Below are 10,548 nucleotides of genomic sequence, written 5' to 3' on the forward strand. Positions count from 1 at the left end.
AGAAGTGCTCCCTTATCCGCCAGTTCTGCTTATTGGTGAGGCTGAGGAGGCAGAGTCCAGTGACCGACGCAGGGTCGTTGCCAGCCAGCCGGGCGGTGGGTTTAACGGAGGCTGCTCAGTATCAATGTCCCCTCCTGTCGAGAGACCCCAGGGAGAGCCGCTCCCGGCTGGGGACAGGTACTGGAGCTGGGTGGGCCCGTGGGTCTGACCGGGAGGGCAGGGAGAGGGTGGAATACCAAGCTAGGTGGGGACGGGCCCCATGCATTTCATCTCAGGGGCAGGGAGGGGGCAGGAGACCGGGCCAGAAGGGACCATTATTCTGGTGTGGGTGGTCAACGGTGCAGGTGAGGAGGGGGCCGGGGGGGGTACCAAGTTGAACTGGTCCTAGGTGCTATCTGGAGCGGGGGGGATGGGGAGTAGGGCAGGGATACCAGGCTGGAGGGGCCCATGGATCAGATCTGGGGGGGCGGGGGCGGGGGTGGGGAGTGGGGCGGGGATACCGATATGGATGGGCCCATGGATCTGATCTGGGGTGGCGGGGGTGGGGAGTGGGGCAGGGATACCAGGCTGGATGGGCCCATGGATCAGATCTGGGGGGGCGGGGGTGGGGGCGGGGAGTGAGGTGGGGATAGTAGGCTGGATGGGCCCATGGATCTGATCTGGGGAGGCGGAGGTGGGGGTGGGGAGTGGGGCGGGGATACCGATGTGGATGGGCCCATGGATCTGATCTGGGGGGGCTGGGGCGGGGGTGGGGAGTGGGGCGGGGATACCAGGCTGGATGGGCCCATGGATCAGATCTGGGGGGGCGGGGGTGGGGGCGGGGAGGGAGGTGGGGATAGTAGGCTGGATGGGCCCATGGATCTGATCTGGGGGGGCGGGGGTGGGGGCGGAGAGTGGGGCGAGGATACCAGGCTGGAGGGGCCCATGGATCTGATCTGGGGGGGCGGGGCTGGGGGCGGGGAGTGGGGTGGGGATACCAGGCTGGATGGGCCCATGGATCTGATCTGGGGGGGCGGGGGTGGGGGCGGAGAGTGGGGTGAGGATACCAGGCTGGAGGGGCCCATGGATCTGATCTGGGGGGGCGGGGGTGGGGGCGGAGAGTGGGGTGAGGATACCAGGCTGGAGGGGCCCATGGATCTGATCTGGGGGGGCTGGGGCGGGGGTGGGGAGTGGGGCGGGGATACCGATATGGATGGGCCCGCGGGTCCGATAACCGCCCCCCGTCCCCGCACATGTGTGTGTCCTGCTATCTCTGTCCCCAGTGACCGGGCAGGAATTTGGGGGGGCTGCAGTTCCCACGCTGGGGCCTCCGTCTGCCCCTCGGGCTGCCGGCCCCGCTCCCCGCCGGGCCGTGGGGGGGTCAGCAGGTGGGGGGTCCTGGGGACGAAGCAGAGACATCTCCTCAGCAACTGGGGGCTTTAGCCACCTCCCCCATCACCCCATCCCTCCTGGGTCGTGCCTGCCCCCCACCTGCCTCCCTCGACTCCCCCAGGTCGGCCACCGGACACCCCCCCCACATTCCAGCCCCTCCCCTCTGGCTGGGGGTGTGAGGGAGGCCTGGCTCCATGGCCTGGGGGTTCCCCGCAGGACACCTGGGTTCGATCCCCGTCTCTCGCTCTCCGGGGCCTGACGCTGGGTCTCTGGAGCCCGCCCAGGTCTGGTGGGAGCCACATGCTGGCCAGGCCTGATCCCCCAAGGGACGGATCCCCAGTGACCCGTCTGGGGGATCAGTGGGGTCGCCCGCCCCCCTGGGGACACGGCAGGGCGGGGAGGGGAGCCCCCCACACGCAAGGTCACCGCGTCTCGAGTCCTCACCTCCTCCAGCTGTAGGCAGCTTCGGCCAGGATGAACACCAGCAACAGCAGGACCCCGGCGGCCAGGGACAGACGGACGATGGCAAACGGGGGGTAATCCTGCCTCGGGGGGGCGCCTGGAGGGAGGACAGGGGCAGGAGGTGAATGCACCATGCTGGGGGGGCAGTGTCCCCCAATTCCCTATTGGAGAGTTGGGCCAGTCCCACCCCCTCAGTAAAGATCCCCCCCGCCACAGCAAATCTATAGAGAGCCAATTTGATCTGCCAGCCAGAGACCCCCGTACCTGGCAGTGTGCTGCCCGGGCGGGTGGGAGCCGGCGCGGCTCCAGGCTGGGTCGGGTCGGTTCGCCCTGCGGGACCAGAACCAGCGTCTGTCGGGGGGGAGGAGGGTAAGGGGGAGAAACAGCGACTCAGCAACCCCCCCCCCTCGCCCCATCACTGTCATTCTCAGTGGGGAGAGTCCGAGGAGGGGGGGTGGGATTTTAGTGGCTGCGATGGTGCCGGCTGGGCAGCCCCTGAACCCCGACTGCTTTGTGCATCCCCAGAGCTGGGGTGTCTGCAGCTCTCCCGGGGGCAGGGATCCCCCCACCCTCTGCCCCGAATCTCCAGCAGCTGGGAACCCCCCAGTGACTCTGCTGGGCTCAGGGCTGAGCCTGGCTCTGAGCGTCCCATCGGTGCAGAGCCCTGGAGGGTCGGGCTGGGTGTGGGGCTGGGAGCTGGGACGCCGAGCCGGGCCCTTCACCTGCTACCACCAGCTGCACGGGGTCGCTGTGGGGGGAGATGACGGGCGGCTCCCTCAGGCTCTCGTAGCTGCAGGTGTAGCTGCCCCCGTTCTCCCGCCGGGCGTTGGGGATGCGGAATTCGGCCGTCGAGCCGGCCGGCTCCGTGTGCCTCTGCGCGACCCCGGCCCGGTACAGCTTGAACCGCACGCCCTGCCGTGGCCCCTGGCAGGAGACGGTGACGTCCGTCCCCGGCGCGATCTCCCCACTGGGGCTGAGGGAGATGGAGGGCTTGGGGTAGTGAGCTGGGTTCGGGAGAAAAGAGAATCGGCATCAGACCCTACGTTTGCGGGATCCTGTGGCCTCGTCCCAGCACGTCCGACCCACAGTCGTCGGAGCGAAACGTCGGGCGGGCAGCGGTCATCTCGTCCAGCCCCCTGCGCTGACCTCGACCCGCCCTATCAGGCGCCTGTCCAACCTGGCCTTAAAAATCCCCCCTGACGGGGACTCCACCACCTCTCTGGGGAGCCATTCCAGAGCTGAACTTCCCCCAGAGTTAGAAAGTTTCCCCGAATAGATCTCTAGCCGTAAACTACGATAATTTCTTCTTCCCTGGCCCTTGATGGACAGGGAGAACAATAGATCACCGTCCTCTGCACCAGATCAGAAGACGTATCAGGTCCCCTCTCCGTCTTCGTCTCCAGACTAAACACGGTCGATTTTTTCAATCTTTCCTCGCACCTCCTGCTTTCTAACCCGCTCGGCTTCGTTCCTCTCCCCTGGACTCGTTCACGAGAGGCCCCAGAACTGGGAGCGCCGCTCCCGCTGAGACCCGACCCACAACTTAACAACGGACGGGTGCATTAACGCGAACGCTGGAATAGTACCTTGAAATGTAACTGAATAATAATAAAATAAATACACATTCAATACGCCCATAGAGTCCGTTCTCCAGTGTCCCCCTTCCCGGCTCTGACGCCACAGAGCCTTGCCTGCATCCCCATTCCCTATCCCCGTTCCCCCCCTTAGCAAACATGATTCCAATTTCCCTTTCCTGTTTGACCCCAGTTCATATCGTGATTTCTCAGCTATACCTTAACCAATCATTTTACTGAAATTTACCTAACATGTAACATGATTGTAACATGATTCTCTAACCCAGTGGTCCCCAACCTTTTCGTCTGGCGGGCGCCGGACGAAGGACAGTGGCGGCGGTGGAGCATCTTCTGTAATGACACCGAATTTCTGCGGCATTTCGGCGGCACCGCCTCCCGATGATGTCACTTGTCGGCGGCAAGCGGCGTCATCGAGAGGCATCGCCGCCGAAATGCCGCGGAAATTCGGCGGCGTTTTGGCGGACGCTCCACCACTGGCCAGGACGTGGGCGCCATGGCGCCCGCGGGCACCGCGTTGGGGACCCCTGCTCTAAGCAGTTATATCCCACTATCCTCATTAACTTCCACCTGGCAAAATTAATTATACAGAGATTGAAACAATTAGAGAACCAGGCAGATTAATAATAGCAAAGTGGGGGCCATGAAGCTAAAACACAGAAAGGAGGGGTTCACAACCACAACCACTGAGAAGTGATTTCTTGCCAGACAGGATTCTGTCAAACTGAGTTTTCTTTAACCATCTTGGGATCTGTTTCTCTCTCTGGTGGGGATGGGCACCATCAGGACAGGATTGTCTTCCTAACAGGCCAACGGCACCTTATTTCAGTGTGGCGGGTTTGGGATGTGAGGATGTGACCCTTTGATTCCCAGCGCATGGCCGCCCCTGCTGCTTAGCCAAAGGCTTTAGCCTAAGAACCAGGCCTCAGACTGTCACCGTGAGAGAAGGCCCAGACGCAGGCGGACAGCGATTTTGATGCTTTGTTTTATACGCCTGTAACCAGGGGCGGCTCTAGAAAATAGGCTGCCCCAAGCAGCGCGGTGTGCTGCGCCGCCCTTCCTCGGTCCCGCGGCGGGTCCCCTCTTCCCGCGGCTCCGGTTGAGCTCCCGCGGCAGGTCCACCGGAGCCCCGGGACGAGCGGACCTCCCGCGGGCACGGCTGCGGACGGTTCGCGGGTCCGGCGGCTCCGCTTGAGCTGCCGCAGTCATGCCTGCGGGAGGTCCAGCCGAGCCGCGGGACGAGCGCCCCCTCCGCAGTCATGACTGCGGCAGGTCCACCGGCCCAGCCTGCCGCCCCCTAGATTTGGCCGCCCTAGGCAACAGCTTGGTTTGCTGGTGCCTAGAGCCGCCCCTGCCTGTAACGAGCTAAGTGATAAAAATACACCCAAGTTCTTCAAGTCCAGGCCTTTACGGGCAGGCCCGAATATCTACATCCTAACACCCACGTCCATTCAGTTGAACGTAATTTGGAATAAAATATGGAAAGAAAATGAAATAATAAACAAATGTATATTAGCGTGCGGTACGTTTTACGTTAAAGGTTTCATATGTTTTTTAAATAAAATAGGATTCTCCTAGATTAAAGTCGGTTTAACGACGTTCGGAAATGAGATGAATGGTTTTGAAATACAGTTTCCCAAAGGCTTTGCCAAAACTTTGAAATAGAATAAATAATTCTACTAAATCCTTCCCGTTACAGACAAGTGCACATTTGATTTGAAAATATTATGCCACAAGTGTAATATGTGAATTGGGGTCAAACGGGTTAAGGGCTGGGCGCCAGGACTCCTGGGTTCTCTCCCTGGCTCCTGGAGGGGAGTGGTGCCTAGTGGTTAGAGCAGGGGGGGCTGGGAGCCAGGACTCCTGGGTTCTCTCCCCAGCTCTGGGAGGGGAGTGGGGCCTAGTGGTTAGAGCGGGGGGAGGGGGGCTGGGAGCCAGGACTCCTGGGTTCTGGTACTAGGCTACGGTAGACACCCCCTCACCTTCTACCACCAGCTGTAGGGGGTCGCTGTGCGGGGAGCTGACAGGCGGCTCCCTCAGGGTCTCATAGCTGCAGGTGTAGCTGCCCCCGTCCTCCCGCCGGGCGTTGGGGATGTGGAATTCGGCCGTCGAGCCGGCCGGCTCCATGTGCCACCGCACGACCCCGGCCCGGTACATTTTGAACCGCACGCCCTGCTGCGGCCCGTGGCAGGAGATGGTGACGTCCGTCCCCGGCGCGATCTCCCCGCTGGGGCTGAGGGAGATGGAGGGCTTGGAGAGGGGGTATTCTGCAGAGGGATGGACACAGGCTGTGAGGCACGGCGTCCGCTATGAGGGGAGAGGCCCCGTACCCCGTTCCCCACCCCCTGAGCCAGCCAGGCCCTGCCCTGGGGCCAGATGGGAGCCAGTGCCCCCTAGAGGGGTGAAGCCCCGCGCCCCATTCCCCATCCCCAGAGCCAGCCAGTCCCTACCCTGGGACCGGATGGGAGCCAGTGCCCCCTAGAGGGGACAGGCCCCGGGCCCCATTCCCAGCCCCCTGAGCCAGCCAGTCCCTACCCTGGGACCCACTGTCCCCTATCCTCGAATCTACCCCTCCATCCTGCTCCCCTGCTGTCCCCTTCTGCTGAGACAGGGGGTCCCACCCCCCATCATATCTCCCAGACCCCACCTTGGACAACGCTGGTTTCTGCAGGCAACTTACGAGCAGCAGCCAATGGGAGGCGGGTCCAGATGACGCCTGCCATGAGAAGTTGGTGTTCAATGCGGGCGGGCGGGGGGGAGGAGGGAGGAGGAATGTGAGACCACATCCTGCCCACCCCCGTGCTACATCATTGGGGTCAGAGTCATGTGCCAGCCTGTGGGACTTCATATCCGTTGCTGGGCAGAGTTTGCAGCCAGCCTGCATCAGATGTGGGGTGCCACCACGGGTGTTAACCCTGAACCCTAATGATGATACACCAAATGCCGCTGGTGGCAGCTATTTCCCTGGGGAAATCAAGAGTTTTAACCCTGGCTCCACCGTGCACCTGCAGCCTGAGGGGGATGCAGAATCTGGAAGTCTGGCCCCAGACGCTGGGGACCATGCATGAGCCAGGGCCCTCGCTGGGGAATTTGCACCCGACTCGCTGAGGAATCAGGGGTCCGGCTGTTGACTGGGGGTTGCTGTGCCTAGCCCAGAATCCACAGGGCTTTGGGTGTGGGCCGGAGAGGGGACGGGGGTCACTGTGGGAAGAGTTGCCCGATTTGGGGAGAGGCGGCGCTGGGAGGCAGATTCCAACCTGGGGGCACAGAATAGGCCGGAGGGAGTGTGTGTGGGGGGGAAAGCAGGGGCGGGACACTGCTTGTGCAATGGGTAGCCACTGCCAGTCGCATGCTGCCGACTTCCCCAAAGCGCTGGGGGAGGGGACGGGCCAGCAGGCCCCCCCATGTCTCTCCTACCCAGGCACCATCCCATGGGAGCAGCTAATACAAGCTGCTTCCAGGGACCTCGATTTTGGGGTCCAGGCCAAACCCAGCCCCACCACACACACACCCCCGGCCCAGTCCTGGCCTAACCCGCGTAGGGGGAGCTCCCGGGCGTGAGTTAGGGGAGGGGGGGTTGTGGGGCTAGGCAGAGGGCTGTGTGTGGGAGTGAGGGGGAGATGGTGGGCATGGGGGGAGCTGTGGGGTGGATAAGCAAGGGGCTGTGTGGGGGAGGACAGGGGCTGGTGGTGCGGGCAGGGTGTGTGTTGTGGGGCTGTGTGTGGGAGGACAGGGGTGGGTTGTGGAGCCAAGGGGTGTGTTGAGGAGCTGTGGCGAAGGAGAGGGGCTGGTTGTGGGGGCAGGGTGTGTGGGGGGGGGCTACAGAGGGGAGGATTTGGGCTGGTAGTGGGGGCATAGTGTGGGGGACTACCGGGGCTGGTTGTGGGGGCAGGGTGTGTGGGGGGGCTACAGGGGGGAGGATTTGGGCTGGTTGTGGGGGCAGAGTGTGGGGGACTACCGGGGCTGGTTGTGGGGGCAGGGTGTGGGGGGGGGCTACAGGGGGGAGGATTTGGGCTGGTTGTGGGGGCAGAGTGTGGGGACGACCGGGACTGGTTGTGGGGGCAGGGTGTGTGTGGGAGGCAGGCTGGGTGTGGGTTAAGGGGCTCTCCCTGGCTCCCCCCTCACAATGGACTCAGGGAGGCTGAGCCAGCCCCGTCCCACCCCCGTGGGGAGGGGATCAGAGCCCCGAGGGGGGCGCAGGGACACACTCACCCAGGGCGAGGAGCAGGGCAGGAGGGGGGCCCATGGCGCTGGGGACCCAGAGGAGGACGTGGCACCTGGGGAGCGACGGACGGTGCGACTGGCTCTGGGGAGGAAGCGCCTGGCTCGGTGTCTCAACAGGAAAATCTTTTCCTGAGGCCTCTCAGCACCCGCAGTCTGGGTTTCGCAACAGCCTGTGGGCAACGGCCGCATGACAGGGACTGGCTGGCTCGGGGCGGGGGGGGGGGGGAAAGGGGGCAGCAGCTCCTATCTGGCCCCAGGGCAGGGACTAGAAGACTCAGGGGGGCTCTTTATGCAGGAGTTAAGGGAAACTGAGGCAACGGGGAAACGGCCGATGTCTGATGGCCCAGGGGCAGGTGGACGTGGGTCAGTTTTGTCTCTCCAGGCCGATCTGTGGGTCCAGAGTCTGCAGGATCTCGGGGGGGTGGGGGGTGGGGAGCATCTCATGCAGTGGCCACGATGGTGGAGCTGAGGGGACTCCTCCGCACACCACTGAACGGCAACAAAGCCTCATTCAATGGAAAACAGCCCCCCACCCCCTGCAGGAGGGAATCAGAACTGCCCTGCTCTGTGTCCTAGCCCCCGCATTGCTCCCAGCAAGTGGCGATTCCCATGTCACCCCAGAGGCAGGACCTAGGGGTGGGGCCCGGAGCCTTTGCGAGGAAGTCCCAAGTGGGGGATTAGCTGTGGGGCTCTCCCTGTGCCCACACTGTCCAGCCTGGGGTCCCGAGGAGGGGAACATCGGGGTCACAGGGTGATTACCCCCCGATATCTCGTACGGGCACCGCCCAGGGATGACTTCCCATTTGCTCCCCCCACCCCAGCTCATGGCGATGGAGCCCCCAGCACAGCGGGGAAGGGACGACCCCATGGAGGGGCTGTAAACAGCCGGCGCCAATTGGTCACGGGCACCAGACCCTTCTGCAGCTTCGCCCAGAGTCAGGCTGTGAACCCCGGTGACCTGGACAACTGATGCCCTTCCCCAGAGGGGCTGCAACCCAGTGCCGGGTGAAGGATCCCTGTATAACCAGCCCACGCCCCCCACCCTGTCTCCCCCAGGTGTCGCTCACACTCCTGGCATTTGCGGTTCTGTGTTTATTACAAATCTGGAGATTAACAGGATGCACAATAACATAAACAGCCACCTCGGCGAATCCCCTCCCGGTGCTGAGCCCCCCCCCCCCCCCGGCCCCTACATGTGGGTCCGGGCAGGGCAGGGGGACAGCAGCTTGATGAGATGGGGCTGCAGTGGGGGGAGGGCAGCGTCCCTCCTAAATCGTCCCTAGAAGCAGAGTTCTCTGGGGCTGGCGCTGCAGGGGGGTGAGTCTGTTGCCAGGGCCGGCTCCAGGCACCAGCCGACCAAGCACGTGCTTGGGGCGGCACCTTGTAAAGGGCGGCCAATCTTGGTGCGGTGGGGCGGAGCTCCGGGGGGGCGTGTTGGTTCGGCGGAGTGGCGCTATGGGGTGGGGGGTAGGGTTGGTTCGGTGGGGCGGTGCTCCGGGGCGGGGAGGGGGGGTTGGTTCGGCGGGGTGGCGCTCTGGGGTTGGGGTTGGGTTGGCGGGGCGACGCTCTGGGGTTGGGGGTGGGGTTGGTTTGGTGGGGTGGTGCTCGAGGGTGGGTGGGTGGGGGGGTTGGTTCGGCGGGGCGGCGCTCCGGGGGTGGGGGTGGGGTTGGTTCGGCGGGGTGGTGCTCCAGGGTGGGGGGGGGGTTGGTTCGGCGGGGTGGTGCTCCAGGGCGGGGGGGTTGGTTCGGCGGGGTGGTGCTCCAGGGTGGGTGGGGGGGTTGGTTCGGCGGGGTGGCACTCCGGGGGTGGGGGTGGGGTTGGTTCGGCGGGGTGGCGCTCCGGGGGTGGGGGTGGGGTTGGTTCGGCGGGGTGGCGCTCTGGGGGTGGGGGTGGGGTTGGTTCAGCGGGGTGGCGCTCCAGGGTGTGGAGGGGGGATTGGTTCGGCGGGGTGGCGCTCTGGGGGTGGGGGTGGGGTTGGTTCGGCGGGGTGGCGCTCCGGGGGTGGGGGTGGAGGGGGTTGGTTCGGCGGGGTGGTGCTCCAGGGTGTGGAGGGGGGATTGGTTCGGCGGGGCGGCGCTCTGGGGGTGGGGGTGGGGTTGGTTCGGCGGGGTGGCGCTCTGGGGGTGGGGGGTGGGGTTGGTTCGACGGGGTGGCGCTCCAGGGTGGGTGGGGGGGTTGGTGCGGCGAGGTGGCGCTCCGTGGGAGGGGGTGGGGTGGGTTCGGCGGGGTGGCGCTCCGGGGGGGGTGGTTGGTTCGGCGGGGTGGTGCTCCGGGGGGGGGGGTGGGTCGGCGGGGTGGCGCTCTGGGGGTGGGGGTGGGGTTGGTTCGGCGGGGTGGCGCTCCCGGGGGGGGGTGGGGTTGGGGGGGCGGGGAGGCGCTGCGGGGGGGGGGGGGGGGGTGGTTCGGCGGGGTGGCGCTCCAGGGTGGGTGGGGGGTTTGGTTCGGCGGGGTGGCGCTCCGGGGGTGGGGGGTAGGGTTGGTTCGGCGGGGTGGTGCTCCAGGGTGGGGGGGGGGTGGTTCGGCGGGGTGGCGCTCCAGGGTGGGGGGGGGGGTTGGTTCGGCGGGGTGGCGCTCCGGGGGTGGGGGGGAGGGTTGGTTCGGCGGGGTGGTGCTCCAGGGTGGGTGGGGGCGTTGGTTCGGCGGGGTGGCGCTCCGGGGGTGGGGGTGGGGTTGGTTCGGCGGGGTGGCACTCCAGGGTGTGGGGGGGGGGGTTGGTTTGGCGAGGTGGCGCTGCGGGGGTGGGGGTGGGGTTGGTTCGCCGGGGTGGTGCTCCGGGGGGGGGGTTGGTTCGGCGGGGTGGTACTCCGGGGGGGGGGGGGTTGGTTCGGCGGGGCGGCGCTCCAGGGTGTGGAGGGGGGATTGGTTCGGCGGGGTGGCGCTCTGGGGGTGGGGGTGGGG

The 10,548-nt window shown here is 65.4% G+C and overlaps 1 protein-coding gene across 1 annotated transcript; it reads right to left on the minus strand.

Moving 5' to 3' along the window:
* Nucleotides 1-452: 452 nt before the first annotated feature.
* On the minus strand, nucleotides 453-7,741 carry LOC123350016 (immunoglobulin superfamily member 1-like). The gene is made up of 8 exons (XM_044988349.1): nucleotides 7,638-7,741; nucleotides 6,073-6,141; nucleotides 5,408-5,692; nucleotides 2,556-2,837; nucleotides 2,098-2,184; nucleotides 1,816-1,930; nucleotides 1,185-1,377; nucleotides 453-458 (listed from the first exon to the last, which is right to left on the minus strand). The coding sequence occupies exons 1-8, from the start codon at nucleotides 7,669-7,671 to the stop codon at nucleotides 453-455; spliced, it is 1,071 nt and encodes a 356-aa protein (XP_044844284.1). The 5' UTR covers nucleotides 7,672-7,741.
* Nucleotides 7,742-10,548: the final 2,807 nt, after the last annotated feature.

Source organism: Mauremys mutica, chromosome 15 (genome assembly GCF_020497125.1).
Source record: "Mauremys mutica isolate MM-2020 ecotype Southern chromosome 15, ASM2049712v1, whole genome shotgun sequence".
Taxonomy (NCBI): domain Eukaryota; kingdom Metazoa; phylum Chordata; order Testudines; family Geoemydidae; genus Mauremys; species Mauremys mutica.

Excerpts from the sequence above, each read along its gene's own strand:
- LOC123350016 (XM_044988349.1), bottom strand. The coding sequence starts at position 7,671 with ATGGGCCCCCCTCCTGCCCTGCTCCTCGCCCTGG. Across the intron at positions 6,142-7,637 it reads TGCCCTGCTCCTCGCCCTGG|GCGTCATCTGGACCCGCCTC; the intron begins GTGAGTGTGTCC and ends TTCTCATGGCAG. Across the intron at positions 2,185-2,555 it reads CGTGCAGCTGGTGGTAGCAG|ACGCTGGTTCTGGTCCCGCA; the intron begins GTGAAGGGCCCG and ends CCCCCCCGACAG.